General features: G+C 39.6%; 1 protein-coding gene across 1 annotated transcript in view; it reads left to right on the top strand.

Moving 5' to 3' along the window:
- The window catches only part of LOC109934432 (WD repeat-containing protein on Y chromosome-like), a 120651-nt gene that overhangs the window by 85791 nt on the left and 19847 nt on the right, over positions 1 to 15013 (top strand). The window contains exons 18-22 of the mRNA XM_048597915.1: positions 1801 to 1907; positions 1992 to 2071; positions 3335 to 3389; positions 6140 to 6185; positions 12003 to 12062. Of these exons, the coding sequence (XP_048453872.1) occupies positions 1801 to 1907; positions 1992 to 2071; positions 3335 to 3389; positions 6140 to 6185; positions 12003 to 12062 (348 nt within the window). The remainder of the gene's footprint in view (positions 1 to 1800; positions 1908 to 1991; positions 2072 to 3334; positions 3390 to 6139; positions 6186 to 12002; positions 12063 to 15013) is intronic.

Below are 15013 nucleotides of genomic sequence, written 5' to 3'. Positions count from 1 at the left end.
AGGCCCGAAACGTCAGACTTCCTGCTCCTCTGATGCTGCTTGGCCTGCTGTGTTCATCCAGCTCTACACGTTGTTATCTCAGATTCTCCAGCATCTGCAGTTCCTACTATCTCATTAACCTGAAATGTTGGGCTTGATTTTTGCCTTAAAGGCAAATAGAGGGAGTTGAGTTTCCTGGCTTGGTATATCCAATTCAGGAGAAAGACAGACTGACTTAATAGACATTTGCTGACACAATCCTAAGGCTATCATTATGACATTACCACTGCTGGATTGCTCCTGTGGTATGCTGCTATCACAGCAATGGGGATCACAGTTTAATTGATGCATCAATACGTTATTAATTGATTATCTGTCTTTGTAGGCTTGTAATTACAAACCTGTTTGTTCCTTTTAATATGGAATTGTACACTTGAGGGAGTCTCAAAGTTTTGAATGGGCTTTTGTGAATGTGAGTTTTTTTAAAGGAAAAGAGGAGCAACTGATATAACGCAAATTCAAAAGTCTTCTACAGCCATGTAAGTAGTACAAGAATGACGAGAGAGGGATGGGAGCAATTACGGAACAACAAGGGGACCTACACATGACATACGAAAGAACGTAGGAGCAGAAGTAGGCAATTCAACCCAGAGTCTGCTCTGCCATTCAATCAGGGGATCATAACTGATCTGATAATCTTAACTTTTCTCCATACCCTTGACTCCTTACTGATTAAAAAATCTGTCTGCCTTAGCCTTGAAAATACATAATGATCCAGCCTCAAAATATATTGCATATCATGATGAAAGGATTAGTAGTTGAGATAATAAATGATAAAGAAGAGGGATTAGAAAGACTGATGGTATTTCAAGTTGATAAGTTACTGAGACTGGATGAGACAGATTCTAGATTGCTGAGAGAAATTGACCATGGCCTTTTAAAAATCTTCAGGACTGGAGATTTTCAAATGTCACACCCTATTTTACATTCTCCAAATCATAAATGATAAGGAATATAATGGTCAAAGGAACGTTTTATATTATAAATATAGCATCCCTACTGTGTGGAAGCAAGCTGTTTAGCCCATCAAATCTATTCCAACATCCAAAGAGCATCTCACCCAGACCCACCCCATCATTGTAATCCTGCATTTCTCATGGCTAATCCACCTAACCTACAAACTATGGGCAATTTAACATGGCCAATCCACCCAAATTGCACAAGTTTAAATTGTGGGGAGAAACCAGAGCACCCGAGGGAAACCAATGCAGACATGGGGAGAATGTGCAAACTCCACACAGACAGTCGCTTAAGGATGGAATCAAACTCAATTTCCTGGCACTGTGAGGCAGCAGTGCTAACCACTGAACCACTGTGCCACCCATATGTAGAATAGTGGAAACACAGGAATCCATGAAAAACAGATAGAGTTGTGATTTTCAATCCCCAAAGCAGTAAGATAACCTCAGAAAGTGACGGAGGTGATTCATTGTAAATCAGTGACTCTAGTGTTGTGCCCTACATAATAAAATGTTGATCTTATTCTATTATCCTACTAGTTTTGCGAGTGCTTGACCATCGAGCAATTAGAAATATGTAACAAACAGATTTCACATAATCACCGTTCCCCTCAGGTGCACATATGGGTGGCTGTGGCTGTTCACAGCAAAGTGAAGTTAGACATAGTATTGTGAGCAACGCCACACAAGGTCTGTTAATATATAACAAATTTGAAAAGTTAAGCGTGAATTTATATTTTGGAGAAATCAGTTAATGCCAGGAGTAACAAAATGAAACAAAATTATTTGTGCTTTCATCAAGGTGGTCAAAGTCTGGGACCTTGATACAGGAAAGCTTATATTTGAATTTAGTGGAGCTCATGGTGATTCTGCTATTTGCTGCATGACGTTTGATGACAGTGGAAGGAGGTAAGGATTTGCTACTTTTTACATATCAATTCCTTGTTGACTGGTCTAGCAATATAGAAGCTCATGATTTTTTTTATAATGTAGACTTATTACAGGAGGAAGAGATGGATGTTTGAAGATCTGGAATCATAATAATGGTCACTGTTTAAGAATATTAAAGAAAGGTAAATTATGTCAAGAAAGGATGAAAGGTCTCTTTTTAAGCATTTAGATTTCATACCATGGACAATATAGATACTTTTAAAGATGATGATAACATCCTGTAGGATATTACATGAACTACTCTACACTGCTAAAATGTGAAGAAGCAGGCCTTCAATAGCCCTCCACTAGAATCATACCCATGTGACAATGGAGGCACTGGCTCATCAAGGGCTATCACAATAAATAGGATTAAAACTTGAGAACGTATAACTCAATTGACCCTCAAATAACTGCAATCAGAATAGCGTCCAAGGATTTGTGGCTTAGGATCCAACACGTTTTACCATACTAATAAATAGATTACTCTTAATATCTCTTAACTTACAATAGTTGCTTATCTCCACAGAAAAAAAATTCACTTCAGATGTCTCAGTTCAGCAATAAAAAATAACAGCATGTAACAGAACAGGTTATGTACACAGCAACAATGTAGTCAAAAAATGTAAGCTCGCTTCCAATTAATTGAGAGTCTTCCAAGCAAATAGCTATGAGAGCCAAGATTCATCGCCCACAGAGGTTTCATCTCCTTCCAAGGAATTTTCTCTTTGGGAATTTGGATTTAATCTCCTTTCTAACTCACAGCTAGACTTCGACTCCTATAATGTTTCATTTTGGTGCTGCCTGTATTCTTTTCTCTAAGAAGAGTTTTATTTTCTTCTCCCTTCATTAGCACCTGCTTCGTTTTAAGTCCAACTCTGCTTTGTCTAAAACAGTCTGTTCTTTTTGGAGCAAGTGGCTGATTAAGGGGCCCTACTCTTCAACAACAGTGTTGTGGAAGTGGAGAGCAGGGGATGTGACCAAGCCAAATAACCAGAAATCCACCCATTAAGCTACAAGACGATCTTGTGGCCTTGAATGGTGTGTCCATATTTATGTACTTTCTACACACAGATACTTACATGATTTTTATAACTGACTGTTTAGATGGACAGTCAAGAAAGAAATCATTTGGGATAAAGAAATTAGAACTGCATTCTTCTGTAGTGGTATTGCATACACTGACAAAGCATATGTCAGAATAAAGCCAGAAGTACCTTTTCAATGATTAGATAATCTGGTTTATGACAACAATTGGAAACAACCTGTCTCACATCACAAAATAACTTTTATCTGCAGCAACAGTATCTCCAAGGGTTCACAAATCACTTGCAAAAAATGTGTTTAAATATTACAAAAATGTCCATTTTGAACAAAATGTAACAAACTCAAAATTGTCCTTACAGAGGGCAGATGTGATGAAATCTGTGACTGCATCTATGTGGAGATGCATAAAAATAAGTGAGTATGAAGCATTTGACAAAATATCCTCCAAACCATCTTTGATGATGCATCACTCTTTGCTGTAAATGTTCCTGTCGATATCCTTCTGTTTCATTTTAAAACTTCACTGAAGAGAAGGGGCAGAGACCATTTTATGTCCTGGGATAGAATATTTTCCATTGCTGGTTTTGCAGAAAGGCTTTGCTTCCAGTGTGACGTTACTGCTAATGCACTCAAAACATCTTTGACCGGCCCTTATGAATTATTCAGGGAAGATTTCTATAAGCTTAGTGGTTTATTGCAGCAGGGAGGAAGTTGAGTACTGTTTTTGTATTTCAATTGCTGCAGGTGATTAAAGGGCTGTACAGGTATGTTCCTCTAGTGAAGAGCAACTTGAAAAAACAACAATACCACAGGAAGTAGCTGCACCAGAAGGAATGAGATAATTTAATCTCAGGACAGGCCAAGAATAGCATGAATCAAAGGCAAGATTGGAAAAAATTGGCAGCCTAGTTGGAATTATTGCCTTTGTTTCCACCTTCAGCCATTTTCACAATGGTCAGGGTGTAGAAAAAGCCCTGAACAGGTCTGCCATTGTTAAAGAAGCACTTAATGGTGTTGAGGGCTCATATCTGGTAAGAGTTTTAATTTTTAGGGAGGCAGAGAGTTTAGCAGTTGTTTCATTTTATACTAGCTGCAAAGAGGCATAAATCAGAGATTAAAGGCAAGATGAGTTTGAAAGGTGAATAAAATACTTTTGTCTCCCTTATATCATGAAATGCTGTAGCATGAACTGTGTTCATTAAGTGAATTATGACTGTTTGGATGAAGTAAGTACCTCTTAGACAATGTGCTTGTCGTATTGTTATATGAGCCAACTGGCAAGATATCAACTTAAAGGTCAACATTGTAAATATGGATAGCCTTAGATGAGCTAGAAGAGAAATTGAAATGAATAAAATGGTACAGTACATTTAAAATATTGAAAATGTAGTCCAGTATGATAACAATGTCTAATTGTTTAAGTGTTTCCCGTTTGTGTCTATGTATTTAATCTAGACATCTGTTGAAATCATAGTTTTGAGGGCAGATTTTTACCTGGGTAGAATTGTGGGCTGTCTTCTGCAATCTAGCGGCCTAATCATTTTACAAATGCTTGACTCCCCTTGTACAGCTGCATTGAAGAGCCTGTTTGTTTAGGAGAGTTATAGGTTTTTCAGTGGTTTCCAGCTGTGACAATAGGGCTCGTGAGATCTGTTCATACAGTGGATAATGGATAACTTGAAGGAGGGGATTGGCTTAAATTGATCAGAATGTTTACATTCCTATAGACTTCCTGGTGCAGCTCATCCTTCACCACTGATTCCATTGGAAGAACCACGCATTGTTGTTTTGGATTGAAGATGGACTTTTTAACCAGGCTGTTTGGGAATCAACTCATATTTGAACTTGTCTTGACCTGTTGCCTGTTTCTCAACATCAATTAAAGCCATGGCTGGGATGGAAAATCCCAGGACTGTGACAGCAGGATTAGTCCCACCTCCTGATTCCCACGTTGGATTTGAAAAATCAAATCTAGGATATGGAGAACAGGAGGCTATAGAAGATGCTTGTGACAGTATACTGGAACATGGTTGCTGAGAAAGCCAGTGCCACCACCTCCACCCCAAGAGCTGCTCTACATTGTAAATGTTATAAACAACCTGTATTCTGGTGTAGGGAGCAGCATTATGACATTTGCAGAAAATATAATTCATGGTGAAGTAGTAAAGTTATAGACTTTAGAATAACATAGACTGAATGGTGAAATAGGCAGATATATTGTAGACTGAATTCAATGCAGAGAAATGTCAGCTGATGCTCTTTGCCTTTCCATATTAGTCCTCCCAATATATTATAAATGGTACCATCCTAAAAAATGCAGATGAACACTGAGATCTTGGCATCTTCACTTTGGAGCAAAGAAGGTTAAAAGGTGGTCCAGTAGAGCTTCCCAGGCTAGGATTTGATTAAGACATAAATAAAAACTGTTTGCCTTGGCAAGTAGATGGATAACTAAAACCTATTGATTCAAGATAATTGGCAAAATGTCAAATAAGGAGGACGAGAACGTCTTTTTATTAGAGAATTGTTGAGCTTTATCTAAAAAGATATGATCAGAAATCACATGGCACCAGGTTATAGTCCAACAGGTTTATTTGAAAATACAAGCTTTCAGAGTCTTACTCATTCTTCAGGTGTTAGTCTGAAGAAGGAGGAAGACTCCGAAAGCTCAAGTTTTCAAATAAACCTGTTGGACTATAACCTGGCGTTATGTGATTTCTGACCTTGTCCACCCCAGTCCAACACCAACATCTCCACATCATAAGAGGAAATGGGAAGCCGATTACATAAATAATTGTAAAGGAAGCTGAACAGATACTTGAAGATGGGGAATTTGAGATAATGGACAAAAGAACAGACATATGGGACTAGATGCATGCTTTTATAAAGAAAAGCAGAATGGCTTCCTCTGGTGCTGTACATTTCTGTGATTCCATATGTTCTATATGGTTTTATTTCATGTCTTTAATGACAGTCTCCAAATTGCACATTATATTTTTAATGGCATAACCAAAGTTTTTTCAACCAAAGACAGACTGAGAGCTTCTTCTAAATTGACCAAGACACACACAATTTTTTTTTGAATTGGTGAACAATTTTGCTTTGGAATTACGCTTTCAAACTGCAGTGCATTTCTCAACCACAACTCTTGAACTCCTTTGCAGATATGTGCTCGCTGTCGGATGGGACAGAAGAATAAATATATATTGTGTGAGTATTGTGTGTGTATATATGGTGTTAGGTGTTTTTGCTTCCCAAATATTTGTATGCTGTTCAGTACAAAAAGAAATTGCTCCATCAGTTTTGGTTATGGACATTGTACAGTCATTGTTCAATCAATTACATTGGCAAGAATTTATTGCTTTCTTGCTGCTGGCTTTACTACAGACATGTCTCCCAGTGATCACAGCTAGAGCACTGGATTGCAATAACCTTCTCAACCCAGTTCCCTTGGCAGTGGTTCCTGTTATAACTTGCTACGATGTTGTAGGGAATTATATTAGGTTTTATAGGACTTGCAGCAGAGTTTGAACCCAATATTATGCAGTATTCAGCTACACACGTTTCCAAAAGGGATTGTTGAATTGTGAGCAGAACCTGAGACTGTAATTTTTACTTCTCCTTAATAATCTGTAAAACCTGCATGCAGGCATGATGGGAAGTGAATAAAGAGAAATGGGGAATTTAGAGTGGGAAGGATGTTATGCCTTCTGTTTCCCAGTTGTTAGAAGTAATCACTTTTGGACTTAAAATGCTGGAGCTTCGTTGAGCGTGCTTCTTGCTGCCCGCCTTGTGCAGCTGCACTGATACATTTACTGCATGGTGCCTGACTGCAGTGCAACACTAACTGGCACCTCAGATGTCTATTTAGAGTCATAGAGTCACAGAGATATACAGCACGGAAACAGACCCTTCGGTCCAACTCGTCCATGCTGACCAGATATTCTAAATAAATCTGGTTTCATTTGCCAGAGGTTGGCTCATATCCCTCTAAACCCGTTCTATTCATATACCCATCCAGATGCCTTTTAAATGTTGTAATTGAAACAGCCTCCACCACTTTCTCTGGTAGCTCATTCCATACATGCACCACCCTCCAAGTGAAAAAGTAGCCCCTTAGGTCCCTTTTAAATCTTTCCACTTTCACCTTAAACCCTCTAGTTTTGGACTCCCCCATCCTGGGGAAAAGACATTGTCTGTTTACCCTATCCATGACCCTCATGGTTTTATAAACTTCTGTAAGGACACCGATCACCCTCCGGTGCTCCAGGGAAATATAGCCCCAGCCTATTCAGCCTCTCCCTATAGCTCAAACTCTCCAACCCTGGCAACATCCTTGTAAATCTTTTCTGAACTCTTTCAGGCTTCACAACATCCTTCCTATAGCAGGGAGACCAGATTTGCACACTGTATTCCAATAGTGGTCTCACTAATGTCCTGTACAGCTGCAACGTGACCTCCCAACTCTATACTCGATGCACTGACCAATAAAGGCAAGCTTCTTCACTATCCTGTCTACCTGCAATTCCATTTTCAAGGAACTGTGAACCTGCATTCCAAGGTCTCTTTATTCAGCAACACTCCCCAGGACCTTATCATTAACTGTATAAGTCCTGTCCTGATTGCCTTTCCAAAATGCATCTAACAGTTACCTAAATTAAACTCCATCTGCCATTCCTCGGCCCATTGGCCCATCTGATCAAGATCCCATTGTACTCAGAGGTTACCTTCACTACCCCTCCAATTTTGGTGTCATTGGCAAACTTACTAACCATACCTCCTATGTTCACATCCAAATCATTTATATAAATGACAAAAAGCAGTGGATCCAGCACCGACCCTTGTGGCACACCACTGGTCACATGCCTCCAGGCTGAAAAGCAACCCTCCACCACCACCCTCTGCCTTCTACCTTTGAGCCAGTTCTGTATCCAAATAGCTGGTTCTCACTCTATTCGAAGTGGTCTAACTTTGCTAACCAGTCTACCAAGAGGAACCTTGTCAAGTGCCTTACTGAAGTCCATATAGATCATGTCCACTGCTCTGCCTTCATCCATGCTCTTTGTCACTTTTTCAAAAAACTCAATCAAGTTAGTGAGACATGATTTCCCACACACAAAGCCATGTTGAATATCCCTAATCAGTCCTTGCCTTTCCAAATACATGTAAATCCTGTCACTCAGGATTCCCTCCAACAATTTGCCCACCACCAATGTCAGGTTCACCGGTTTATAGTTCCCTGGCTTTTCCTTATCACCTTTCTTAAATAGTGCCACCAAATTAGCCAACCTCCAGTCTTCTGGCACTTTACCTGTGGCTATCATTGATACAAATATCTCAGCAAGGGGCCCAGCAATCATTTCCCTCGCTTCCCACAGAGTTCCAGAATACACCTGATCAGATCCTAGGGATTTATCCACTTTTATGCATTTTAAGCCATCCAGCACCACCTCCTCTGTTATATGAACATTTTTCAAGATGTTGCAATTTAATTCCCCACAATCTCTAGCTTCCATATCCTTCTCCACAATAAATACGGATGCACAATACTTGTTTAGTATCTTCCCATCTCTTGCAGTTGCACACATAGGTGGCCTTGCTGATCTTTAAGAGGCCTAATTCTCACCCTCATTACCGTTTTGTTCTTCATTTAATTGTAGAATCCCTTTGGATTCTCCTTAACTCTATTTGCCAAAACTATCTTATGTCTCCTTTTTGCCCTCCTGATTTCCCTCTTAAGTATACTCCTACTGCATTTATACAATTATACAAAGTCATTGATTTCTGTTGTTCTATAATATTGTTATTTCTTTATGAAAAGTGCAATAATATAACAACCTCTTACTTTAAAAGAATGCCTCTATAATCAAAGTTACTGTTACATCCATTGCCATTTTTTGCATATCTACAGTGTATATTTATCTAAGAACATTAACAATCAACTTTTCTCATTAAATGAAATGTTTTACACTGTTTATAGCTTGTATATTTTCTCTCAAAACATTATTCATTATAACATTGAGATAGTCTGTTGTGCTTCCATCTTGTCAATTTGACTTTTGTTATCCTCGGTGATGAGTTGGCGTGTTCTACAATATCCAATTTATTCCATTTCTTATCTCCAGGCTTGTTCTCTGCTCATTTTAAGGAGTAACCGTTCTCTGCATCTTGTGATATAACTTCTCTATTCTGTGCCTTAGTGGCATTCAGCTGTTCCTCTGTACTTTCAGCTTTCTTGTTATTTTCCAGTTGTTGTCCTTGTTGTCAAGTCTTGGCTATTTCCTTCTACTGCTGCTGGTCAGCAAGAGATTTATTCAGCGCTCGCGCAAGCACAGAATTACCTTTTGGCCGCCAAGAACATGAATTTGAGTTCATTATAGATCATATCTGCCTCGAACATGATATCTCGACTTGCTTTGTAATTTCACAGCTTCTTAAATATTGTAATCAGTTTGTTGTTTTTTTACTTAAGTCAATAGTGATGTGACAGTAAAAATCCTCAAAGCATCCAACCATCTCAACAAAACGCTCTGAACACATTTACCAGATCTTCCTTGCTTCAGATTGTGGGTTAATGTTACCCTGTTCTCCAAAATCAAGCTTTAGCTTTAGATTTAACACAGTATAGAGCTGGAGGAACACAGCAGGTCAGGCAGCATCAGAGGAGCAGGAAAGTTGACATTTCAGGTCCACTTTCCTACTCCTTTGATGCTGCCTGGCCTGCTGTATTCCTCCAGCTCTACACTGTGTTATCTCTGGCTCCAGCATCTGCAGTTCTTGCTATCTTTAGCTACAGATTTATTGTTCTAGGCTTATTTTGCACTCTTTTCCTGATGTAAATGTTTGTGTGAATTTCTTTTCTCTGGGAACTGTCACATTCAGACATTTCATGCTGCTGCATGGCTCATTGTTATTTTCCAGGGTATGGTTTGTCTTGGTTTCTCTTCCTTCTCATTTGCCCTGTTCTTCTGTCTCTGGTAACTTATTTACCATCTTCTTTCTTTGTTCTGCACATCTTTCCTCAATGATTAGTCTTTCATTAGCTATCCAGTTCTTTCTGTCTGGCTGGTGTTCTTTTGTTGCTGTTTCATTGTTTCAACCCTGCTAACTGTCTCAGGAATTAATTCAACGCTAGCCATTTGGATAGTTGTCGTATACTTCTGTCTACCCGTGGCTCTGTTAGTGCCTACAGCTTAAGATAGTGTGAGCTTGTCCTTTCCAAATCACCTCCGTTTGTATTTCCATGTTGCAAAGCCCCAAGTGTGCCAATCTATTGGCCTTTCATCTGTACTGACATTTTCTAGCTGCATTTTTAAAATTTTGTTAAGAAGTTGTTGACATGCTCACCAGGTGTACGTCTCAGGCTTTGGAACTTGTTGGTGAATCCAGTGAATTGGTTGATTGGAGTTGTTGCTGAATATTTTTCTCAATTTGCCTAGGTTTTTGCTTTTGTCATCTCTCCTGCCAAAAACAGAGTGTAGCTGACCCTTTCCACTTGACTAATGCCTTTTCGAAACCTATTGAATGTCAGTTTGCATTGCTGTTCAAACTTCCCAAATACCATTACAATTTTGTCAGCTACAGTTATGCATTCATCACTGTGACAAGGGCTGATTCATTTTCAAATGATTCACTCAACTTGTCTCTTTCTCTGGTACTAATTTGAGTTAATTTTTCTCAATCTAATTTAGCATCTTACTTAGAAGCTGTATCCTTTAGCTCCCCGCAGTTCAAAATAATCATACTTTTAGATGCAAAATGGTAAATTACTATATGGTAAATGGAAAAGACCTGGGGAAAATTGATGCACAGAGAGATCTGGGTGTTCAGGTCTATTGTACCCTGAGGTGGCAACGCAGGTTGATAGAGTGGTCAAGAAGGCATATGGCATGCTTTCATTCATCGGACAGGGTATTGAGTACAAGATTTGGCAGGTCATGTTACAGTTGTATAGGATTTTGGTTCGACCACATTTGGAATACTGCGTACAGTTCTGGTCGCTACGTTACCAAAAGGATGTGGATGCTTTGGAGAGGGTGCAGAGGAGGTTCACCAGGATGTTGCCTTGAATGGAGGGCGCTAGCTATGAAGAGAGGTTGAGTAGATTGGGATTATTTACATTAGAAAGACAGAGGTTGAGGGGGGACCTGATTGAGGTCTACAAAATCATGAGAGATACAGACAGGGTGGATAGCAAGAAGCTTTTCCCAGAGTGGGCGACTCAATTACTAGGGGTCACGATTTCAAGGTGAGAGGGGAAAAGTTTAAGGGAGGTATGCGTGGAAAGTTCTTTACGCAGAGGGTGGTGGGTACTTGGAATGCGTTGCCAGTGGAGGTGGTAGAAGCGGGCACGATAGCGGCATTTAAGATGTTTCTAGACAGATACATGAATGGGCAGGGAGCAGAGGGATACAGATCCTTGGAAAATAGGCAACAGGTTTAGATAGAGGATCTGGATCAGCGCAGGCTTGGAGGGCTGAAGGGCCTGTTCCTGCGCTGTAATTTTCTTTGTTCTTTGTTCTAAAAGGCTCGAGCTTTACAGAGTGTACTTTTTACAGCACCTCATGTGGCTGGTGCAGTGGTGCATTATTGATCACCACCTCATTATTTAACTCCTTGGGTGTACATTCACAGGCCAATTAATTCCTCTTTGAATGGATAATATAACTCTTTCTTTAAGAATAATATAACTGTAGAACAGAGTCCTTGTGGAGTATAATATGAACATGGATGAATCGGGCTGAACAATTTGTCTCCATGTGATAGAATCTGTGCAATGCCAAAGTAGCTACCTAGAATCTGTCAACATAGCATTGATCAGAAATTGAATCTTAGACTTTTTGGATTATAGGGTCCACTGGCCTAAACTCCCGATTTCCAAAAATAATTTTGCAGTGACTGTTGATGCACAGCGACAGTCATTTAGCAACTGTGATGTATTTGTTTTTAAGGATATTTTGAAACAGTAGAACAAACGGGAAATCTGTAAATGTAATAAGAAGATCTGTTTTTCTTTGTATGGTTCAGGATTCCTTTGGTGACCATCATCATACACAGCCTCCTGAGCCACATTGGCAGGATGATCTGGTAAGGGAAACTATTAATTTATATTTAATCCCGTGGCTGTTGGTTTTAAGAATCAAGCAGTTTAGAGAAAATGTGTAGCCTCCCCAATAGTTGCATTCACAACTTTTCTACTACGGTTCTCACTGTCAGCAAATGCGTAACCTCCATCTCAAGATTTGCATTGCAGGTTTGTATAACTCTGTATCTGAGGAAAATATGTACTGAATTTACTAACAACGTTAACAGAGATAAACAGAGGTAGCAGAAAATTCAAACACAACTTAATGCAAATTAGCCAGAGGAAGCCAGGCACCAAGAAAATATGACAACAGTAATTTGTATAATGTTGGAAATGTTAGCAAAATGGTCATGTTTCTGTATTGTTGTCCAATGGACTGGGCTAATAATCCAGAAACATGAATTAAAATCCCACAATGACAGTTAGGGAGTTCAAATTAAGGTCAAAATGTAAATCTGGGATAAAAAGTTTGTATCAATAATGGTGAACACAACGTTATCAGATTGTCATTAAAAACCTATTTGCTTCACTAATCTCTTTAAGTTCTGCCTGTATGTGACTCCAGACCCACAGCAATCTGATTTCTTTTAACTGCCCCTGTAATGATACAACAAGCCGCTTAACTGTATCAAACTGCTTCAAAATTATAGGAAGAATAAAACTAACAGACCACCAAACTTTGATCTAGGCACCGCTAAACCAGTCAAAATTCTGCTCGCTAACATTGAACTAATTTTGTACCAATTTGAAACGTTGTACGCATTTTGGAATTGTACCAAATTAGGGGACAAGCCCCACAGACTTGAGAAGTAAAAGATTGGCATAATTATTCTAACCCAACGTCCCAGTGACTACCATCATCATCCTGGGTATATCCTGTCTCACCAGTAGGACCAGGCCACCAGCAGTAATGGTGCAAAAATATAAAAGAAGGCAGATATAGTCCTAGGAAGCTTTGCATTAACTTTGGACCCCATGACATTTCCTAGCATTAGTTCAAAAATGGACCAAGCAAACCTCCTGCTGATCGCTGTCAACTACTGGCCGTTATCTATGTTAAACACCATTTGGAAAAAACACTGAGGATAGTGAAGGAACAAAGTGTAATCCAGGAAGGGTGGGGGGGGGGGGTGCAAATTCAATCCATCAGCCAAAGATCCTCAGGAAACTACTAGTAAACAAGTTGACCAAGTCTTGAAGGACATATCTGTCAGACTGGGCCTGTGGCAGTTGCTAAGAAAATCAACACAAGAAAGAAACCTACTTGTTCTTGACCTCCCTCAGTCTGTCTAGTTTCGTGATGCGTCTACCTGTGACAGTATTGATAAAAATGACCAAAGCACCAACCTTGTGGATACACTGTTCTGTGGACATCTTCCATCATGTGTGTGACATTGCTAATTGAGATGGATTCAGAACAGACTGAGCAGCTCATGACTCAGCATTCATGAGGTGCTGAGAACCATCAGCAGCAGAAAAATTATATTCAGCTGTAATCTGTGAATCAAAATATTCCAGCCCATCTCTCACCATTATTATCATTGAGCCAGGGAACCAAACCTGGTTCAACTAGAACTCAATAATCTGAAGAAGCCACAGCACAGGACCACGTGGCTGCTAAATAGCAGAAGCAGTGTGCAATTGTAATCTGACATGAGTGCATCAGCTAAAAGGCAATTCTGTCACATTCAGGAGGAGGAAGCAGCATGACATCCCCTCTTCATTGATAGAGGAACCCAACACACACATGCTATTGACAAGAATTAAGCGTTTGCGACCATCTTCATCCAGAGATGCCAAGAGGATAATGCATTTGGGACTCCCCTTGATGTCCCCAGCTTCACAGATCTCAATTCATTTCTCTCCACATGATATTAAGAAATGGCTGATCACACTGAATATGGCAAAGGCTATGAGCGCTGCTAAAATCCCAGTGTCTATCTGAACTGTTCCATTGCAGCTACATTGCATTTACCTGATGATGAAGAAAATTGCTCAGATATGTCTAAACTATAAAATCAATCCAACCAATTGCTAACCTGTTAGCCTACTTTCAATGACCAATAAAGTGATGGAAGTTGTCACCAGCAGGGTTATTAAGTGGCATTTGCTGACAAATAACCTGCTCACCATTGCTAAGTTTGAGTTCTGCCACGATCACTTGATATTGGACCTAATTATAGCTTACATCCACATGATCAAAAGAGTGAATTCCTGAGGTGAGGTGAGCATTGTAACACCTGCCCATTCACTGCCTCCCTTCACACTGTCTGAGATGCCAAACATACCTTCCAGGTGAAGCAGAATTTTATTGTGCTTCTTTCAATCTAGTCTACTGTACTCATTGCCCTTTTGCTTTGACAAGACCAAATGCAGACTGAGTGTGCACTTTGTGGAACACCTCTGCTCTGTCTGAAGGAATGACCCTCTCCTTCCAGTTCTCTCCTATTTCAATAAACCATATTGCTATCGTGCTAATATTTTGGTCGTGCACCTGCTGCAATGTTTCAATGATGCACAATGCAGACTCAAGGAAAAACATCGCATTTTCTGCTTACACATTTCCCAGGTCAAGGACTCGATGTTGAATTACACAACTTCACAACCTGATGATGTGATATCTGCCCTCCAATTTTTGTTTTGTTTGTGTCTTGTTTATCATGTACTCAGCAGAGAGGGCTCATTTTCCCCCTTTCACACCTTAATCAAACATATTTTGAATTTCTATTTATCTTTTACCACAGTTCGCAATGTCTTTTACATTTGGTTTCCACATCATCTCTTCCTCTCAGTGCTCCTCCTGCTTCTGTCAGAAGTATCATAACTACCATTTTTTCAATCCCTTTGAGTTCTGGATGAGAGTAAAAATTGACTCAAAATATTAACTGAGATAACAGGGTGTACAGCTGAACGAACACAACAGACATTGCGAACTGTGGTAAAAGATAAATAG

The sequence above is a fragment of the Rhincodon typus genome, chromosome 6, assembly GCF_021869965.1.
Source record: "Rhincodon typus isolate 14 chromosome 6, sRhiTyp1.1, whole genome shotgun sequence".
NCBI classification, from domain to species: Eukaryota; Metazoa; Chordata; class Chondrichthyes; order Orectolobiformes; family Rhincodontidae; genus Rhincodon; species Rhincodon typus.
This window is presented reverse-complemented; position numbering and strand designations above follow the sequence as displayed.